An 18,068-nucleotide genomic window follows, 5' to 3' on the forward strand; every position below is an offset into this window, starting at 1 on the left:
TGAGGAGTTAAGTGCGCGACCCCAGGGGACTGGGGGCGAGTCTAGCGTCGGCCAATGGCTGCGGTGGGCGGGGAGAAGACGGACCAGGGGGCCTCTGCGGGACCGGTCCCTTCCCCACCCTCGCTCTCCGGGTGCCCTGCGGCCCCGCCCGCCCTCTTAAACCCGGCTCAGCCCTCGGGGCCCAACCGAAGCCTACCAGCCCCGAGCGCGTGGCCCTGCAGGGTCCTGGAGGTGCGTGTTCGGCTGCAGTGCTCTCGGAGGTGGGTGCCTGGAGGTAGGTGCCGGGCAGGGAGCGCGCCCAGGCGCCGGGCCCGTCGTCTTCCAGGGCGACTGGGTAGCGCGGGCAGCGCGCGCTGGCGCAGTTCGTTTGGGGTGGTTAGTTTGCCCTCTTGGGGCTTTTACTCCTTAAGCGGCTTTCAAACCCAAGTTGCATATTCTTGGGGTGGGAGAAGGCCAGGAGCAGGGCGCCTTTGGATGCTCGAGAGGAGACTGGCAGATGCCCACGTCGTGGCTGACCTCTTCTCCTGACCCCGTGTTCTTTAATTTCTGACTCACGACCGTGCTTGGTTTCCTTACTGGGCTCATTGATCTCCGTCCTCAAGACCCGAGGGCTCTGAAGGGGCCTCATTCCTCAGCCTGGGCGAACTTGCTGCGCGTCCATTAAAACGCCACCCTTTCTGGGCCGCGACGGCGATGCGGGGGCGGGAGGGCCACAGGTCGCCAAGGCTTTTCTCTCCCACCTGGCCTGGGACGCGTCCTCGCCGGCTTGCAAGAGGCGACCCCAAGCCCCTAATCCCCCTGCTGGGATGACTGGTGCTTCGAGAGACTTGGGGAATGTGGCAGGACTCTGTCTTCGTGGGAAGCGGGACTGGTGGCTGGTCCCGGGGGAGCAGAAGGTGGCGCGCCCCTCCGCTCCCGGCTGCCGGGACCACCGAGGCCCGCTGAGTCTGACCCAGGCTCGGAGCCCGGCGCGGGCTGCCGGGACCCACGCGGGGGCTCGGGGAGCGCGTCTCCACCGGCGCAGTCCGACCTCGGGCCCTTGGCGCTTCCCTCCTTGCTGGGGACCCTGCTTGGTAGCCCTGCGACCGCCTGGCCCTCGCCTGCTGGCCCCGGCTCGGGGGTCGAGAGGGCCGGGCGGCTTTTCCGACAGACTCTGCAGAAGAGTTTTGTCGGACCAAGAAGGAGGGAGAGGGAGCTTGAAACGGGTTTTGCAGGAACCGGGTTGGGGGCCGAATATAGAGGTCGGGTGTTGGAAACCAGCCGCGCTTGGTCAAGGTGTGCTCAGAGAGGGAAGGCGAAGGCGACACTAACCAGGAACTTGGAGTCGGGCGGGATCCTGGCAGATTTTCGTTTGGAGCTTTTTCTGTTTGTTTTTATTTCTTCTTTTTGTTTGTTTGTTTTGTTTTTATTGTGGGATAGGGCTTGCGGGATCGAATTGGGAAGTTTATCCAGTTCCCTTCGACCTGGGGCTGGCTGGGGAGGGGGAGGCCGGCGCGACCCCATACGGTCCCTGCTTTTCCGCAGAGCGGCCGAGCGCTGTGGCCGAGGATGGCTCTACCGCTGTGGCCGGGGATGGCTCTACCGCCGTGGCCGGGGACGGCTCTACCGCGGCCAGGTGAGGCCGGGCCTCAGGACAAGGTGTGCTACCTGCCCGAGAGCAGCCGCCAGCTGCTGGCTGCTTACTACACGCATTTCGCGACCTATGACCACTACAGAAGCCCTGTAACCACCGAGGAAGAGGATTTCCAACCCTTCCGGCAACTGGAGGCCGCGGTGTCAGCTGCCCCGGCCATGTCCCCCTTCGCCTTTCCGACGGCACCTCCCGTGCTGAACCCAGATCTGGCTCTGCAGAGGGAGCCGCTCTACGATCTGCCCTGGTACGGCAAGTCACCACCATATTACCACCTCCCAAGGGAGTTTCCGCATTTTCTCAACAGCAGCCGCGAGCACGTGGGTGCTAGCAGTGAAGATTTGGGTCCCGTTGGTGGCCTCAGCGACAGTGGCCAGTGGTGCAGATCTGAAACTTTCATTTCACCCTCTCCTGTGGATGCTTCCGGGTTGCCTGAGGGGCGGGAGACCTCCCAGTTATCTTGCTCACCCAGCAAGCGGTCTGAGGATGATCCCAAATTCTCCAGCCAAGAAGGAAGGTCGCCTGATCGTTTTCACTTCACCGAGAAGGACCTGCACTTGGTTCTGTATGGGGTCACGCCCAGCCTGGAGCACCCAGCCAGCCTGCACCATGCGATTTCTGGCCTCCTGGTCCCGACGGACAGCTCTGGTAAAGGGAGTCCACACCATCTGGGAGCCGGGTTGGATGGCAGAAGTGGGAGCAGGAGTCAGGATGAGGTACTTCCAGGTGGATCTAAGTCAGGGAAGCGGGGTGGTGTGCCTCCATCAGAGCCTAGAGTTGAGGACCAGGAGAGAAATGGTTCATGCGATGGTCTTGTCACCTGGGATCAGATTCTATGGGATGTGCAAGGTATCTCAATGACATTCTCATGCAGTTCACTCTTAGACTCCCAGTACAGCCATCTGCCTTGACCTTGGTCAAGAATTAGCTCCGATTCTCAAGTTTCTTAAATTTTCCAGATGGGGTTTAATTACACATCCTTGCAAAAGGTTGTTCTGAGTCCCAAATGAGAATAGTCCTAGATAAAATTGTATATTAAAAGCTCATGTAAAAGAAGCAGGAAAAATAATAAAGAACAGATAAATATCAAACTCAGGCTGATGGTTACCTTTAGGGAGTTGAGGAGGAAAATGCCTTATGAAAACGTTTCATGATACTTTTTTTTTTTTTTTGAGGCAGAGTCCCACTCTGTCACCCTGGTAGACTGCCATGGCATCAGCCTAGCTCACAGCAATCTCAAACTTCTGGGCTCAAGCAATCCTCCTGGCTCAGCCTCCCAAGTAGCTAGGACTACAGGCATGAGCCACCATGCCTGGCTAATTTTTTCTATATATTTTTAGCTGTCCATATAATTTCTTTCTATTTTTTAGTACAGATGGGGTCTCGCTCTTGCTCAGGCTGGTTTTGAACTCCTGAGCTCAAACAATCTGCCCATCTCAGCCTCCCAGAGTGCTAGGATTACAGGCGTGAGCCACCATGCCCCATGATACATTTTTAGTGAAAAAAAATTTAACCCTGCCTTTTCCTAGGATCCGATTCTCTTCCTCACACTCTGGATAAAGACTCCCTTCAACTTCCAGAAGGTAAGCAGGACTCCTTGCTTGATCTCTTTCTCTCAACTAATGCAAAGTCACTTTCCTCATTCTCTTCCTGCCCTGGGTTTCCTGTAGGTCTCTGCCTCATGAAGACGATGTTTGGTGAAGTGCCACACTTTGGGGTGTTCTGCAGTAGTTTTATTGCCAAAGGAATGAGGTTTGGGCCCTTTCAAGGTAAAGTGGTCAACGCCAGTGAGGTCAAGACCTATGGAGACAATTCTCTGATGTGGGAGGTAAGTATGTTTTGGTGGATCTGCTGAAAGTGGGGAGATTGACTGGGGAAATCTTGGCTTTTGCTGCTCTGGGAGAGTCCTGGTCAGGGAGAGGGGACATGCAGAGGGGACGTGGAGGGCAGATATCTGCTGTTCGTGTTGCTTGTAAAAGGAAGGAATGGTAGGTGTTCACTCCATGAGCATAGCGTGAATTCTGTATGTTTGTGGTGCCTTAAGTCATTTTAGTCTGGAGATTAGCCATGGAATACACATTTAAAGAATTAATACACTGTGTCACATTTACAAATAAAACCAAATGCTTTAAATATTATAGAATGCTGAAAGTATGCTAAAGGGAATAAAAAAGCAAATGTTAAAATTCAATATTATTCACCTGTAAAACTACTCAAGGATTTTTAAAAACTGATACTCAAGTTCTAGTGATAGTGTACAGGGACATGCTGGTGGGACTGCAGTTTATTATGAGCAGGAAAAAACTATTTGTTAGAATGTATCAGATACCTTAAAATGTCCAAAATCCCTTGGCCCTGAATTTCTACTTCTAGGAATATAGTTTAGGAAAAGATTCTGAAATCCAGGCCATGTGAAAGATGCTAATCACGAGGTTCTTTATAATAACAGAACATTGGAGACAGTGAAATTACCAGCAGCATAAAAAGAAATAAATTATGGCTCTATCAGTATGCTTGGAAACTTAGTGGGGATAAAATACAAAACTAATTGGTTGTCTTTAAATTGTGGAATTAAACGTAGCCTCTTTATTTTTCTAAACCTCTGCTTACAAAATTAACATGTGTTCACTAGAGAAAGTTGTGAATGAAGAAAATGATAAAAGTAAGAATCTTTACAAATATTAATATGTCACGTCATCTACAGGGATGTCCTTAAGCTAGTAAATCTACATATGCTACTTGTAATAATGTGGAAATCTATGTGGTGGACTCAAGTGTGAGATTTGGGTTATAAGTTTTAATAAATTTATAGATTAGGCAAAAGTATAGTGCAAACTTCATGTCTTATTTCATTTAGATCTTTGAAGATGATCATTTGAGCCACTTTATAGATGGAAAGGGAAGTACGCGGAATTGGATGTCCTATGTCAACTGTGCCCGCTTCCCCAAAGAGCAGAACCTAGTTGCTGTGCAGTGTCAAGGGCATATATTTTATGAGAGCTACAAAGAGATCCACCAGAACCAAGAGCTCCTTGTGTGGTATGGAGACTGCTATGACAAGTTTCTGGATATTCCCACGGGCCTTCAACTCCCAGAGCCCAGGAAGGAGCCATCTGAAGGCAAGTGCACACCTGTGCGTCACCCGGCAAGGGCATCCTCTTATCGAAGGACTGGGCTCTTTTCCACAAACCCTCCTTGTGGCACCCCTCCCTTCCAAACGCTGCTGCAGGAGACTAAGCAGAGTGTGTCTCTAACCAGGGGGGCATTGCCCAGATGAAGGAAAGTGTCCTCATCTTTCCAAAGCTGCTGAAGCTGCCTCTGTTCACAAGAACACCTTTTCTTCTTCCCCTTCACCCCTCCCTGAGAATAAAGGAAAAGTGAAATAAATGGATGTAACTTCTACTGTAGGTGAACCAGTTTGTGATTCATCTCTGCCCGGGCTAACACAGCTGATGAAGCCATAGCACTACAGTAGCGTTTTTCAAATGGTGGGTTGCAGGGTTGCAATATGTTAATAGGGTGGGAAATCAATTTAGTGGTTGAGACCAGCATTAAAGAAAAAAGAGAGAGAATTAGAATAAAGTAGAATGGAAAATATTGATGGGAATCACTTATGTAAGAGTAAGCATTGTTTTGTGAAGTTTTTGTTTCAAATGAGTACATGTGTGTATGCTAGGTGGCAACTATAAAATATATTTCTTACTATGGGTCTCTGGTGAGTTTGAGAAATGTTGAGCTAGACTCTCGTTCTCAGGCTTTAAGGTGGGTATGAATCCCCCAGGATCTTGTGAACAATCTTCCTGCTCCCTGGACAGGTGGGTGGTGTAGGAATGGGGTGACGTAGGTGGAGGTGGGAGTGAGGGCAAGATGGTGGGATTCTCTGTGGTCTGGTCTCATATTCAGCACCAGACCAAGTTTAAGCCTTTTTTGGTCACTTGCCAAAATGTACCAACTGCTTTTGAAATAAAAGTGAAAAATGTATTTGCTAAAGATACATGCTTTATAACTCACAAAACGTAATCATTGTCCTTTTGAGAAATTATTTACCATTATGCATCAGACTCTTAAAATACTCATAACCTCTGATGTTTCAGTAATACTCTTCTGGAAATCTATCACTAAGAAATAGTCCAAAAGGAAAGAGCTTTGTCCATGAGGATTTTTACTATAGCACCACTCATATTAGTGAAAAATCACAAACAACCTAAATGCGCAATAGTAGGATAACTGTTAAGAAAATGATGCCACAGGTTGATTGTCCCTAATCTGAAATGTTCTAAAATGCAAAAGTGTCTGAGCACCAACATGGCACCACAAGTGGAAAATAATTAAGTACTTAACACAAACTTTGTTTCATGTGAAAAATTATTTAAAATATTGAATAAAATTACCTTCAGGCCATGTGTATAAGGTATATAGAAAACATAGATAAATTGTGTGTTTACACTTGGATCCCAACCCCAAGATATCTCACTATGTATATGAAATATCCCAAAATTGGGAAAAAATCTGAAACACTTTTGGTTCCAAGACTTTTGGGTAAGGGATAGTCAACCTGTATATTATTAGCATGGAATAGTATGCAGCTAGCGGAGATTACAGTCATAACAAGCAACAGGGAAAAACCCAGTATGCAGTTAGCTGTGCTCCAATTTTCAACCAAGTGATATCTGATGCTTACAGCATTGTTAAGATGACATGAATTTTGGACAACATGTAGACAGGAACTTATAAACAACTTATTTTGTTGGGAAGAATTGTGGATGAATTCATTCGTTTTTTGTTAATATGAATGGTTTGGATATGATAAAAAAAAAACGGAAAACAAAAGTTCCTCTCCCCTCTCAAAAGAAATGGTTCTTTTTTTCTCAAAAACTTTATGGCCTTAAGTGAAGAGGGAAGAGTCTGATATAAGTGAGTTATTTGAATATGCTAGCATGCCTCACAGATGCGTGCCTGTGTGGGTCTGTGTGTTGGGGTGTGGAGGTGTGAAGAGATGGGGGAGGAGGAAGGATAGGGAAGAAGATAAGATTAGATTAAGATAAATTTCCAAAGACCTGAGCAGAAAATGTAGACAGTTGAACTCTAATTAGGAATGTCGCTTTCATTTCTGTCTAACCAGTTGTTCTTATGCAAACTCACTATCGAACACTTATTCTGAATTTTAGTGTGCTTTAGTGCTTTGATTTGTAAGGTCTCTGATCTTCTGTTCCCACCCCAGGAAGCAGGACGGCCAGGTATTTTTCTGACCAATGAAAATTCTAGCTCTGTGCAAAAACTGTCCCAGCAAGGGGATTCTGAGAGTATTAGCACCTCAATGAAAGTGATAGACACAGCTGGGCCTGGGATGGGCCTGGGGTAGGCTGGGGTTGGCAGTCGCCTTCCTGGATGTTTACTTAATGAATGGTTTGTTTCTTTAGCCACCTGTTAAATGTGCCTAGGATGTAGTCGTCAACTAACAAAGCCCCTGATGGACAGCTTCCCTGCTGGCCCGGTGCTAAAAAGATTTCTATCTAGAGACTCTTGCATAGACTCACTCCTGGCGCTTCTCCCTCCCTGGGGGCAAACAATGAGATCTCAGTGGTGCATTCATAGTCAAAGCTACTTCACTTTGTAGGTGGCCTCTCTTATCCCTCCGTCCCCCAACACAGAGACACCGCTGGACCCGGGACCTCCTTTGCTAGAGTCTAGCTGCACCCTCTCTAACCTCTCTCTTCCTCCCTCCTCCATTGATCACAACAGATTTACCTTTCTCAGTCTTGCCTGTCACTCAGTGATGGTGTCACTCACATTGGTAAGACTCAATAAGTGTTAGAATTCAATTCATCGTCACAGTAACCCTGTGTATTAGGGAAGTCAAAATGTTTTCACTCTATACATGAAGATTCTAGCTCTGGAATCTTTCTCTAAAGTTTAGAGCAGTAAACTATAAACTAAGAGGGTGCCTGGAGCTTCGTAAATGGGGTCAGATGGAACAGCACTGGGAAGCCTAGGAAGTTAGCTGGGGAGTGGGGGGTGGTGACTGCTTTGAACTTGTAGCTCAGGCTAATTTTAAAGGAAAGTAGGTGTGCCTCGGTGTATTAGCCTCATGCCTCAACAGTGCCAGGCAGGAATGTGGTCAAGAACTATAGGGCTGAACTGCTCTAAAATTGGGCTGGGAGAAGGGTTGCTTCAACAAATACATTTCAGGAAACAAGGGAAGGAGAGCCTAGGGATTAAGATATTTAAGAGATGTAATAACAATGTACAACATGTAAACTTGAACCCTAATTTGAACTAACTGACCATAAAGTAATTGTATATGTTTGTACATAAGTATTAACTATTTCTATTAAGGAATAAGAGTTAATTGTTTAGATATGACAATGGCATTATGCCTATGCTTTTTAAAAAGATGTTATCTTCTAAAGATTATGGTTTGAGGCATTTATGAATCAAATGATGAATTAGTGTTAAAATAATCCATTATGGAGAGAGAGGATATAAATGAAAACAAAATTGGCTGCGTTGGTCACCATCATGTTGGGCACATGAAGATTTATTACACACTATTATTTTCACTTTGATATATATTTAAATTTTCTGTAATCAAAGGTTTTTTAAAAATCCTCTTGGAGTAAGCAAAAAGGACGGAAATAACTGAAAAGACCACTGCATTTGCTGTGTTCCTTAGAGTCTGCAGAAGGCTTTCCGTGCGAAAGATGTGGGAGGATGTTTACCTACGAATACTACAGAGACAAGCACATCAAGTACACCCCCTGTGTGGACAAAGGTGATAGGAGATTTCCCTGTTCTCTCTGCAAACGATCCTTTGAGAAGCAGGGCCGGCTCCGGATCCACATCCGTCACGTCCACGAGAAGCACAGGCCTCACCAGGTAAGCACGAGGAGGGACGAGGACACTGTCACACTCCGGTTCCAAACTCCTGAACACACGGTGAGAGACTCTAGGTTCTAGCTGCATGGAAATGATGCTAGACAGGACCACCTCCATGAAGGAGGTGACAGTGTTATGGGAGAGGCAGACATGAACAGCTGCAGTGACACATGTGTTGGGGGGGTGTACCAGGCAGAGGAGGAACATGAAGGAAGGAGTGTCCCCTGCTTCCCAGGTGCCTGGGTTATGAAAGGTGCATAGAGGAGGTGGTCTGGAGCCCAGTCTAGAAGCGCAAATGGGACATCTGGTTGATACTGGAGGCAGAGTTGGATGTGTGGGGAAAGGGTTGAGCCGTTCTAGGCAGCAGAGAGCCTGCATGTGGCCTTAAGTAACTGCACCGTATTCAGGCATGGTCCAAAGAATGGAAGGCTTCTAGGGCAGGCCAGGAATTTTGTAAGGAAGAAAGGCAATGATGACATCAGGGAGCCATTTTCTGCTGTTTCAGACATGTGGTCACTCTGCCAGGCTTGGTGCAAAAATGTACAAAATACCCCTGGGCTTAATTAGAAAGAGGAGTTTAGCTCAGCAGTTCCTTCGGCAGTGTCCTAGCCAACCTCTGCTGAGGCAGAGCAGTTCGACCCTCGGGCGCTCTCCAGCCCTTTAAAAAAAGAGAGAGGAAGAGGAGGAGACTTGGGCACAGAGGGATTCTTGCTCGACTCCGGCCCTGTGGACATTACCAGCGGAAGCTACAACCTTGAGCTCCAGTTTTCCTCATTTGGAAACTGAGAGTAATGGTCATGAAATTGTCTTTATCTTGTCCTTCCCAAGCTTTTAGAAAAATCACATTCAATCACTATATTATATATTCCTGTAAAGTTTGAGTGCTCTTATAATTATCATGTATTATTTGTGTAATTCTTAAAGGATTTTAAAATAATAAGACAGTAAAGTTATTTCTTGCCTATTAGACTGACAAAAGTAAAAAGTTAAACTGTCCAACATTCTGATAGTGAAAAGTTAGAGACTGCACTTTCATCAACACAGAAATGATTGTATAAATTATGGCTCATTGGCCAGACACGATGGCTCACACCTGTAATCCCAGCTCTTTGGGAGGCCCATGTAGAAGAATGGCTTATTTTTGCTGTGTATAATGTTTTACGTATAAGTGAAAAAACATTTGAAATGAAACATATTAAACTGTTAACTGTAGTTCTAGGAATGTGATTGAGAGTGAAGAATGATTTTTATGTTTTTACTTGATAAAATTCTTCTTTTTTTTTTTTTTTTTTTTTGAGACAGAATCTCACTCTGTTTCCCAGGCGAGTGCCATAGCATCAGCCTAGCTCACAGCAACCTCAACCTCCTGGGCTCAAGTGATTCTCCTATCTCAGCCTCCCTAGTAGCTGGGACTATAGGCACATGCCACCATGCCCGGCCAATTTTTTCTATTTTTAGTAGAGATGGTCTTGAACTCTTGATCTCAAGTGATTCTCCTGCCTCAACCTCCCAGAGTGCTAGGATTACAGGCATGAGCCACTGCTCCCAGCTGATAAAATTCTTTAATATTTAATTTTTATTGTATTTATTCTGTAGCAGCAGCTATTTGCTTTTGATTATTTTTTAATATGAGAAAATAATGTGTTCTTGATAAATACAATTTGGAGGGGGGGAACAATCACCTGATACCCTATGGCTCAAAGTTAAGCCATTATAGCTGTAATTGTTTTCTCTGTATGTGTGTATTTTAATATAAGTGGGGTTGTACTGAATGTTATGAGGCTACTTTTCTGACTTAAGATTACATCATGAGCTAGTTTGTAAACATAATAATAGCTACATCAGTACCTCACGTATGGATATGCCATAATTTATTTAACTAATTCTCTATTTTGTGCATTTATCTCCAATATTGCTGCAGTGAACAATGTTTTATAGAAATCATCTGTTATCTATTTCTGATTATTTCTCTGGCATAGACTCCAGGAAATAGAACACTGGGTCCAAGGATGAATATAGTTTTAAGGATCTTGAGCTAAGGTACAAATTGCTTTCTAGAAGTAGGTGTCAATTTGTGGTCCAACCACCTGCACTTGCAGTGTAGTGAGCAGCACCAACTCTCCCAGGAATAATATAATAATATTATTTTTTTATGTTGCCATTTTGATAGGTGAGAAACATTATCTTACTTCAATTTGCATCTTCATTATTAATGAGACCAAACAAATGTTTTTTTGTTTTTTTTTTTGTTTTTTTTAAGACAGATTCTCACTCTGTCACCCAGGCTAGAGTGCAGTGGTGTCATCATAGCTCACTGCAACCTCAAACTCCTGGGCTCCAGCAATCCTCCTTCCTCAGCCTCCCAAGTAGCTGGGACTACAGGTGCACACCACCATGCCTGTCTAATATTTTCTATTTTTTGTAGAGATGAGATCTCACTCTTGCTCAGGATGATCTTGAACTCCTGACCTCAAGTGATCCTTCCACCTGAGCCTCCTAGAGTGTTAGGATTACAGGTGTGAACCACTGCACCTGGCCTCTTTTGGATTCTTTATTGCATTACTGGAGTATATCTTCAAAGTAATTGTTTTTAAGAGTACATGGTGAAAATTTTTCTGAAGCCTTCTTTGGGGATATTTTACTTGCATACTTCATTGAGAGCTTTACTGGGTATATATAGATTTTTAGGTCAAAATTTGTAAATGACCAGTTTTCTTCTTTGTGGAAATTGTTCTTTATCTTTGGAGCTCTGAAATTTTATCAGAAAGTGTCAAACTGGATGTTGTTTCCCTTCCCACCGCCCGCTGCTATTTTGTACTCAGTGGACTCTTTCAATCTGGAGGTGAAAATGCTGAGCTCAAAGGAATCTTCTTATCCAACTCCCTGTTTTTTGGTTCTCGTTTTCTTTTTAATTTCCAAGAACAGTTTCTTTTTCTAATTGCTATCCTTTTATAATTGATCTTTTGGCAGTATTAACTCTATGTGATTTTTTTGTTTGTTTTAGTAAAGATAATAGATGTTCATTATTAAAACTTAAAGCAGTACAGAAAAGTTAGAGAAGACTTAAGATTCACTCCAAATCCCACCATCTAAAAAGACCTGCTCTCTTGTCTGCCTATCTGGAGAGCAGGGCATGGAAGCATGGAAACCTTTCTCAGAGGAAAGTTGTTTTTCCTTTTTAGTGAATGTAATTTATATAAAAATGATGTCAAAACCAAAGGCTTTCTGTTTGTCCCTGGCAACCTCTGGGTGGTTGTGTTGCTCTAGTAGCTTCCTTCACCTGATGTGGAATGCCTGAGAAAGACTATGGAGAAATGACGGGAATTGTCCACAGCTGCCACGTGATCCCACTGGACACCCCCCAAATTTTAACCTTTTCTTGTAGGTACAATTGTCTGTCACACTGTAGCACCATTTTGGTTTGCATAGTCATCACCATCCCCACTGGGTTTTCAGCTCCTGGTTTCTAGCAGAGTGCGGAGCACACAGTAGGTACACTCCATAAATACTTGCTAAGTAAATTGCACAGTACTTGGAATTTACTCCCCTGTGAGGAAGGCAGAGCAGGTATTTTGCCCACAAGGAAGACTGGGAAACAAAGATTCCAACTTTAACTGATTTGCTGTGGTCACCCAGCTACTTGTTGACAGAGCAGGACTAATTCAGACCGCACATTATCACAATCCTGTTCAGTTCCCACATTTCAGATCTGAAGAAACTGACAGCCAAAGATGTTCTATGAATTACCTAAAGTCACCACATGAGCATTTGTGATAGCATTGGGCAGGGTCTTGACCAGAGCCCATGCTGCCTGATTCTTCAGTGTACTCCTGGGATGTCTTTCTATTGTCTCGGGTAGACCCTCAGCCTGGGGAGGGCGATGTATTTATGCAAAATAAATATGAGAGCTCTCCTCTAGCCCCCAGGTAAACGTAATGCTGCAATGGACTTGTTAGGGGAAGACATGATTTCAACTATATTTTCCTTTTTCACCTTAGTGTTCTACATGTGGGAAACGTTTCACTCAGTCTTCGACTCTGAGGAAACACATGAGAGTCCACTCTGGAGAGAGACCTTACCAGTGTATGTATTGTACCAAGGTAAATGGCACCACCTTTTAAGTGATCTGTCTTGAGCTCTGCTTGGGTATCCAGGGATATGAACTTGAAGCATAAGTTCAGCTTATAATGAGTTCTTGGTAAATGTTAGTCAAATATCAGCCCAATCCTCATTTCCACCCCCAAATATGCTCAAGTTTGCTAAACAGGATCACATACGACCTCCTGTTGCCAAGCTGGCATAACGTAAGTACTACTGAAATGTTAGCTAGTATTATTACTACTTTAATCTGTGAAGACTTAAATTGGGAGTGTGCTGCTGATCTAACTTTCTAGAGGGACACTGGGAAAGTGGCATCTAATCTATGTTATACAGAATATAGTTATAAAAATGGAGAGACAAATGTTAATACACAGTTAGGGGTTGCTGTAATAGAGACGATAATTTGACCATGCTGTAGGAGTATTATACCAAAATACTTCATGTCCTGTTTTGGTGACATACATCTATGCTGTCCAAAGCATAGTTGACCATTAACTCTATGTGGCTGTTTGAATTAATAAAAATGAAATAAAATTGGAAATTCAGTTCTTAGTTGCACTCACCGCATTTTAAGAGCTCAGTGGCTACATGTGGCTAGTGACTCCCAAATTGGACAGCACAGATACAGGAAGCTTCCATCATTGCAGAAAGTCCTATTGGAGAGCACTGGGGGTGATAGAACATGTTTCTATCAGTGAGTCATTTACACATTTTACAACTGAGCCATACAAGTAGTATAGGCTGTCTTGGGGGGACTTCTAACCCTCCCCCAAAAGGAATAAAACATTGAATCTACCAGGCTTAGGGAAACTAATACTTCCAAAAAAGTATATGTTGATAGAATGAAAATAATCAACATAGAAAAACAGGGCTGAGCCATATCTAAACTACATGAACTTAGCACGAACCAAAGGAAAGCACCACAGATTTGTGTGAAAAAGCACTCTGTCCTGACGGAATGAATGCTCAGGAGGTGGAAATGGAATTTCCAGAGCAAAGGCAAACCATCCTATTTCTGGAGCTCTAAACCCAGTCCTCTCCCTGTACTTCTAGCTAATGTGAGGATGGTGGATTCCCTGAGCCAAATCACATAAATTGGTGATTTGCCATTATGGCCGACATATGGGACTCCAGCTACTCCACTGGAAGACTGGCCATGCCTGGGTGGCCTTCCTCACAGAGCAGTGACCTGACTCCCCACATGCCAATCTGAAAGGTCCTGCTGCCGCAGGTGGAGGTGCCTCCAGACACCCCATTGTTGAGTGCTGCCCTCCAGTTTAACCTGGTGTTTTTCAGTGGGCCCAAAAAGGAAGTTATTTACTTATTATATCTAACATACTGCCTCAAAGTGACAAAGGTCAGAAAATAGTATTGAAGTGAATGAAGTGAAAGGTTATAAATAAGAAAAAGAGAAGAAGTGGCCTAGAAAAGATATGTAAAAACAGTAAAGGACTCAGAAATCTTAAATGTTACAGCCACTCAGGAAAACAATTCAGTAGTTTCTTTAAAAACTAAATTTGTATTTACCAAAGGACTCAGCAATTGCTCTCCTGAGCATTTATCCCAGAGATGTGGAATCTCATATGTTCACAAAAAAACCTGTACACAAATGTTTATAGCAGCTTCATTCATAATAGCCAAAAACTGGGGACAACTCAGATGTCCTTCAGGAGGTGAGTGAAGCAGGCTGCCGCACTTCCATGTACTGCTGAAGGCTACTCGGCAACAAAAACACACAACCTGGATGGATCTCCAGAGAATTATGCTGAAAAAAGCAAATCCTAGGTTACATACTGTATGATTCCATTTATATAACATCCTTGAAATGATAAACTTATACAAATGGAGAACAAATTAGTAACGGTCTCAGCTTAAGAAAGAATTGGAAGCAAAAGGGAACTTGGCATGGCTACGAAAGGGCAACATGAAGGATTCTTGTAAGGAAAATATTCTGTATCTTGACTATGTCAGTGTCAGTATCCTGGCTGTAATGTTGTACTACGGGACTGTAAGATGCACCATTGAGGGACACTTTAAAAAAGAAGAAGAAAGCCAGTAAGGTATTGACTTACGCAAAGACATAGGACAGTATTGGTTTCTTGTTTTAAGGTAGGTTGTCTTAAAGTGTGGTCCTGGGACCACCTGCATTAGAATTGCTTGTGTAAATGCAGTCTCCTGAGTTTCCTGTCAGATTTACTGGGTCACACTCTCTGGGCTGGTAATCTGCATTTTTAACTAGACATCCAGGTGATGATAATCACTGGAGAACCACTGCTCCAATATCATGGTGCAACTCAACAACCAGCCGGAAGGGCAAGTCAGTCAGGTCCTTTCTGATTAAGGCTACTGCCGACCACCGTGAGTGCTCTATAGCCTTCAGATGCAAAGTTCATCTATAAGTATCAATAACAATGACATCGACCCCTTTGTTTAATTCATTGTCCAGCTCATGAAGTTGGTTTTTCTTGTGCTTTCTGTCCTTTGCAGAAATTTTCCGCTTCCAGCATACTCCGCACACATATTAGGCAGCACTCCGGGGAGAAGCCCTTCAAATGCAAGCACTGTGGTAAATCTTTTGCCTCCCACGCCGCCCACGACAGCCACGTCCGACGTTCACACAAGGAGGATGAGTACGGCTCCTGTGGCATCTGTGGGAAGACCTTCCCAGATCAAGAAACGTTCCACTCCCACATGAAGCTTCATGGAGACAACTAGCCCTCAGGGTGTGAGCACAGTGTGGAAATAAGGACTCAAATTCTCTCTTGTTTCTCTACTATTTGCCTCGGGCCCCCAGTTGTACTATTTCTGGCCATCACCTGTTATTTCTTTCTTTCTTTTTTTTTGGAGACAAGTCTCTGTTACCTGGGCCAGAATGCAGTGGTGTCATCATAGCTCACTGCAACCTCAAACTGCTGAGCTCAAGTGATCCTCCTGTGTCAGCGTCCTGAGTAGCTGGGACTGCCAGCATGAGCCATCATGCCCGGATAATTGTTTTTTTTAAAGACAGGGTCTCACTGTGTTGCCCGGGCTGGTCTCAAATTGCTGGCTTCAAGCAATTCTCCTGCCTCTGCCTCCCAAAGTGTTGGGATTACAGGCGTGAGCCACCAGCCCAGCCCCTGTTATTTCTTTATGGAACAAATTCTTTAAAAATTCACTCAAGCTAGAACTTAATTAGTGTTATAAGTAAGTCTTCAGATGTGAATTAATCTTCCACTTTTATGTGGACTCATTTTAAACCCTTTATTCCCCCCCTTCCCCCATCACATAACAAGTGCCAATTAATATGTTTAGCACCAAACAAAATTTCTTGGCGGGCACAGAAGTCAATTCCACCATCTATGACCTTTACCAATTGGGGAAGAGAAATTATAACCAAGCAAAGGAAGGCTAATAAATAAATAAATGTATTTATATTGCTAAGTGGATTTTTTCCTATCTTTCTAGTTATCTGGCTCCTGCTAATGTAGAGAGTGCATGCGCACACACACAAGACAGAGACCCACTGAAAAAAAAAAAATGTACTCTACAAGGCATCCCAGGGCTGATGCAAGTGTGTGGGGAATGAGCTTCTCTCACGTGCAGAGCCAATAGACTCCAGGTAACAATAGCCAACATTTATCGAGCATTAACTCTACGAGACGGTACCACTCAGTTCACCACTTTACAGATGAGGAAACTGAGGCTGAGAGATGAAGGAAGTGGGGCAAGGCCATTTGCCTCTAAGGGGCAAAGCCAGGTCTGGGTGACTCCAAAGCCCAGCTTTTTAACTAACCACTACGCTCAGTTTATGAACCCTGCTACCAGCTCCCGATCCCATTCTTCCCTGTATTAAGGCAAGCAACAACAAACTTTTTTAAATATTCACTTAAAAGATGTGAGACCAGACAAAATAAGCAGGATAAAAGAGCTTTGCAGGCAGCCACAGCTACTGAATGTCTGGCCCATCCTAGCCCCGTTTCAACTGATTGCCTGGTGGTCTGCTTTAGCCCCCAACACGGCCCACGTCTCAAAATGGAACAAATCCAATATGGAACAGATGCCCCTTCCAGAGGGAGGCTCCCAGCTGTAGCAGAGTCCCTTGGGAAATTGATGCGGTGCAGGTGGAACAGCAGTGACAGATTTTCCTACAGGGAATTCTTTGCTGCTTTGACTAGGTCTGAGTAATTTATCCTAATGGGAATGTGCCCTGTTGTTTTAGGACTGTTTTAGTTTGTGTTAATTAAGTCAGAACAATGGTCTCTTGAAAAGGTTGAGGGGCTCATCATGTCATTAGGCAGCCTTTCTTTGACTGCTCATTCAAAATATATTACTTGAAACACTTTCTTACTGTTTGAGTGGGTTTAAACATTTTTAAATCAAACCATAAAGCAAGTCATCAGGAACTGGTGTGATCCTAATTTTTTCACTCATTTCATGATTCAGATAAACCCACTTTGTTCTTTGAACTAGAAGTAACAGCAAAGGGAGGTCATTCTTTTTTTCCTTTTCTAAGAGTCACTTATTCAAATGCATGCATGCCAAATAACATTGTATTGTATAGACCATGCATCCCACACTAACTGGAAAACTTTGGGGACCACTTTATTTAGTCTGACCTGTCTACCCAAAGTTTTGGTCATATTGATCAGGTTACATATCTCAATTTTTAGTTTGGGAAATAACAGTTCATAGCATCACATCTTTTTTGAGTAATTAACTGAAGCTCTACTATGTTTATTTCTTTAAAATGTGTATTTCACCTATTTCTAAAGGTAATGTGAACCAGTTTATAACAATTTGAAAAAATAGACTCGGAGAGCCAAAGTTGAAGACAAACCACCACATAGTGGGATGAAATGAAAACTAATTAGTTAGTTTTAGGCTGACATACTTAATCTGGCTGAACATAGTGAGAAGCATCCCAAGAATATAGAAACACAGAATAATGGATTTTAGAGTTGGACAAGCTTGTATTTGTCCGCCATTTCCTCATTGTATGAAGTTGGACAAGTCATTTAATTTCTGAGGTTTAACATCCTCATCCATAAAATAAAGTTTGAGAACCACTGCTTTGATTTATCCATAGCAGTGGGTGAAACTGAGTGGCTAGGTAATTTGGCAGGATCTTAGAGGCAGAGGAGTGCTCTTACTGGGAATAATGGATACCAGCTGAACACAATCCCATCAGTCTGTTGTTGGAAATAAGGAACTGTTTTTGCAGCTATGGGTGAAATTTAGAGACCTTCTCCTGAAGTAGTTTCTCTGCTCGTATTTCTTTCCCTACCTGAGTCTATATCTGAGGATAAATATCATCCATTCACTCATTAGAGTAAAGAAAAAAAATGTATAAAAAGGGACATTTAAAACCCTGGGAAAATAACCAAGCTCCGAGTAAAGTGGCATCCATGATATTGATGGAGCTCTTAATGAGCCCTCAGGGTGTCCTAGGACCTAGACAGTTTGCAGTTGCAGTGAAAAAAGC

The 18,068-nt window shown here is 43.9% G+C and overlaps 1 protein-coding gene across 1 annotated transcript; it reads left to right on the forward strand.

Moving 5' to 3' along the window:
* The first annotated feature begins 1,548 nt into the window (after positions 1–1,548).
* PRDM14 (PR/SET domain 14) lies at positions 1,549–15,322 on the forward strand. The gene is made up of 7 exons (XM_045560477.1): positions 1,549–2,278; positions 3,160–3,213; positions 3,301–3,458; positions 4,488–4,749; positions 8,304–8,506; positions 12,505–12,606; positions 15,095–15,322. Exons 1-7 carry the CDS (start codon positions 1,549–1,551, stop codon positions 15,320–15,322), a joined length of 1,737 nt encoding a protein of 578 aa, XP_045416433.1.
* Positions 15,323–18,068: the final 2,746 nt, after the last annotated feature.

The sequence above is a fragment of the Lemur catta genome, chromosome 9 (genome assembly GCF_020740605.2).
Source record: "Lemur catta isolate mLemCat1 chromosome 9, mLemCat1.pri, whole genome shotgun sequence".
In the NCBI taxonomy this organism is placed as follows: Eukaryota; Metazoa; Chordata; class Mammalia; order Primates; family Lemuridae; genus Lemur; species Lemur catta.

Coding starts and splice junctions, on each gene's coding strand:
- PRDM14 (XM_045560477.1), top strand. CDS start 1,549: ATGGCTCTACCGCTGTGGCCGGGGATGGCTCTACCGCCGTGGCCGGGG. Junction 3,214..3,300: donor CTCCCTTCAACTTCCAGAAG/GTAAGCAGGACT, acceptor GGTTTCCTGTAG/GTCTCTGCCTCATGAAGACG. Junction 4,750..8,303: donor CAGGAAGGAGCCATCTGAAG/GCAAGTGCACAC, acceptor TGTGTTCCTTAG/AGTCTGCAGAAGGCTTTCCG.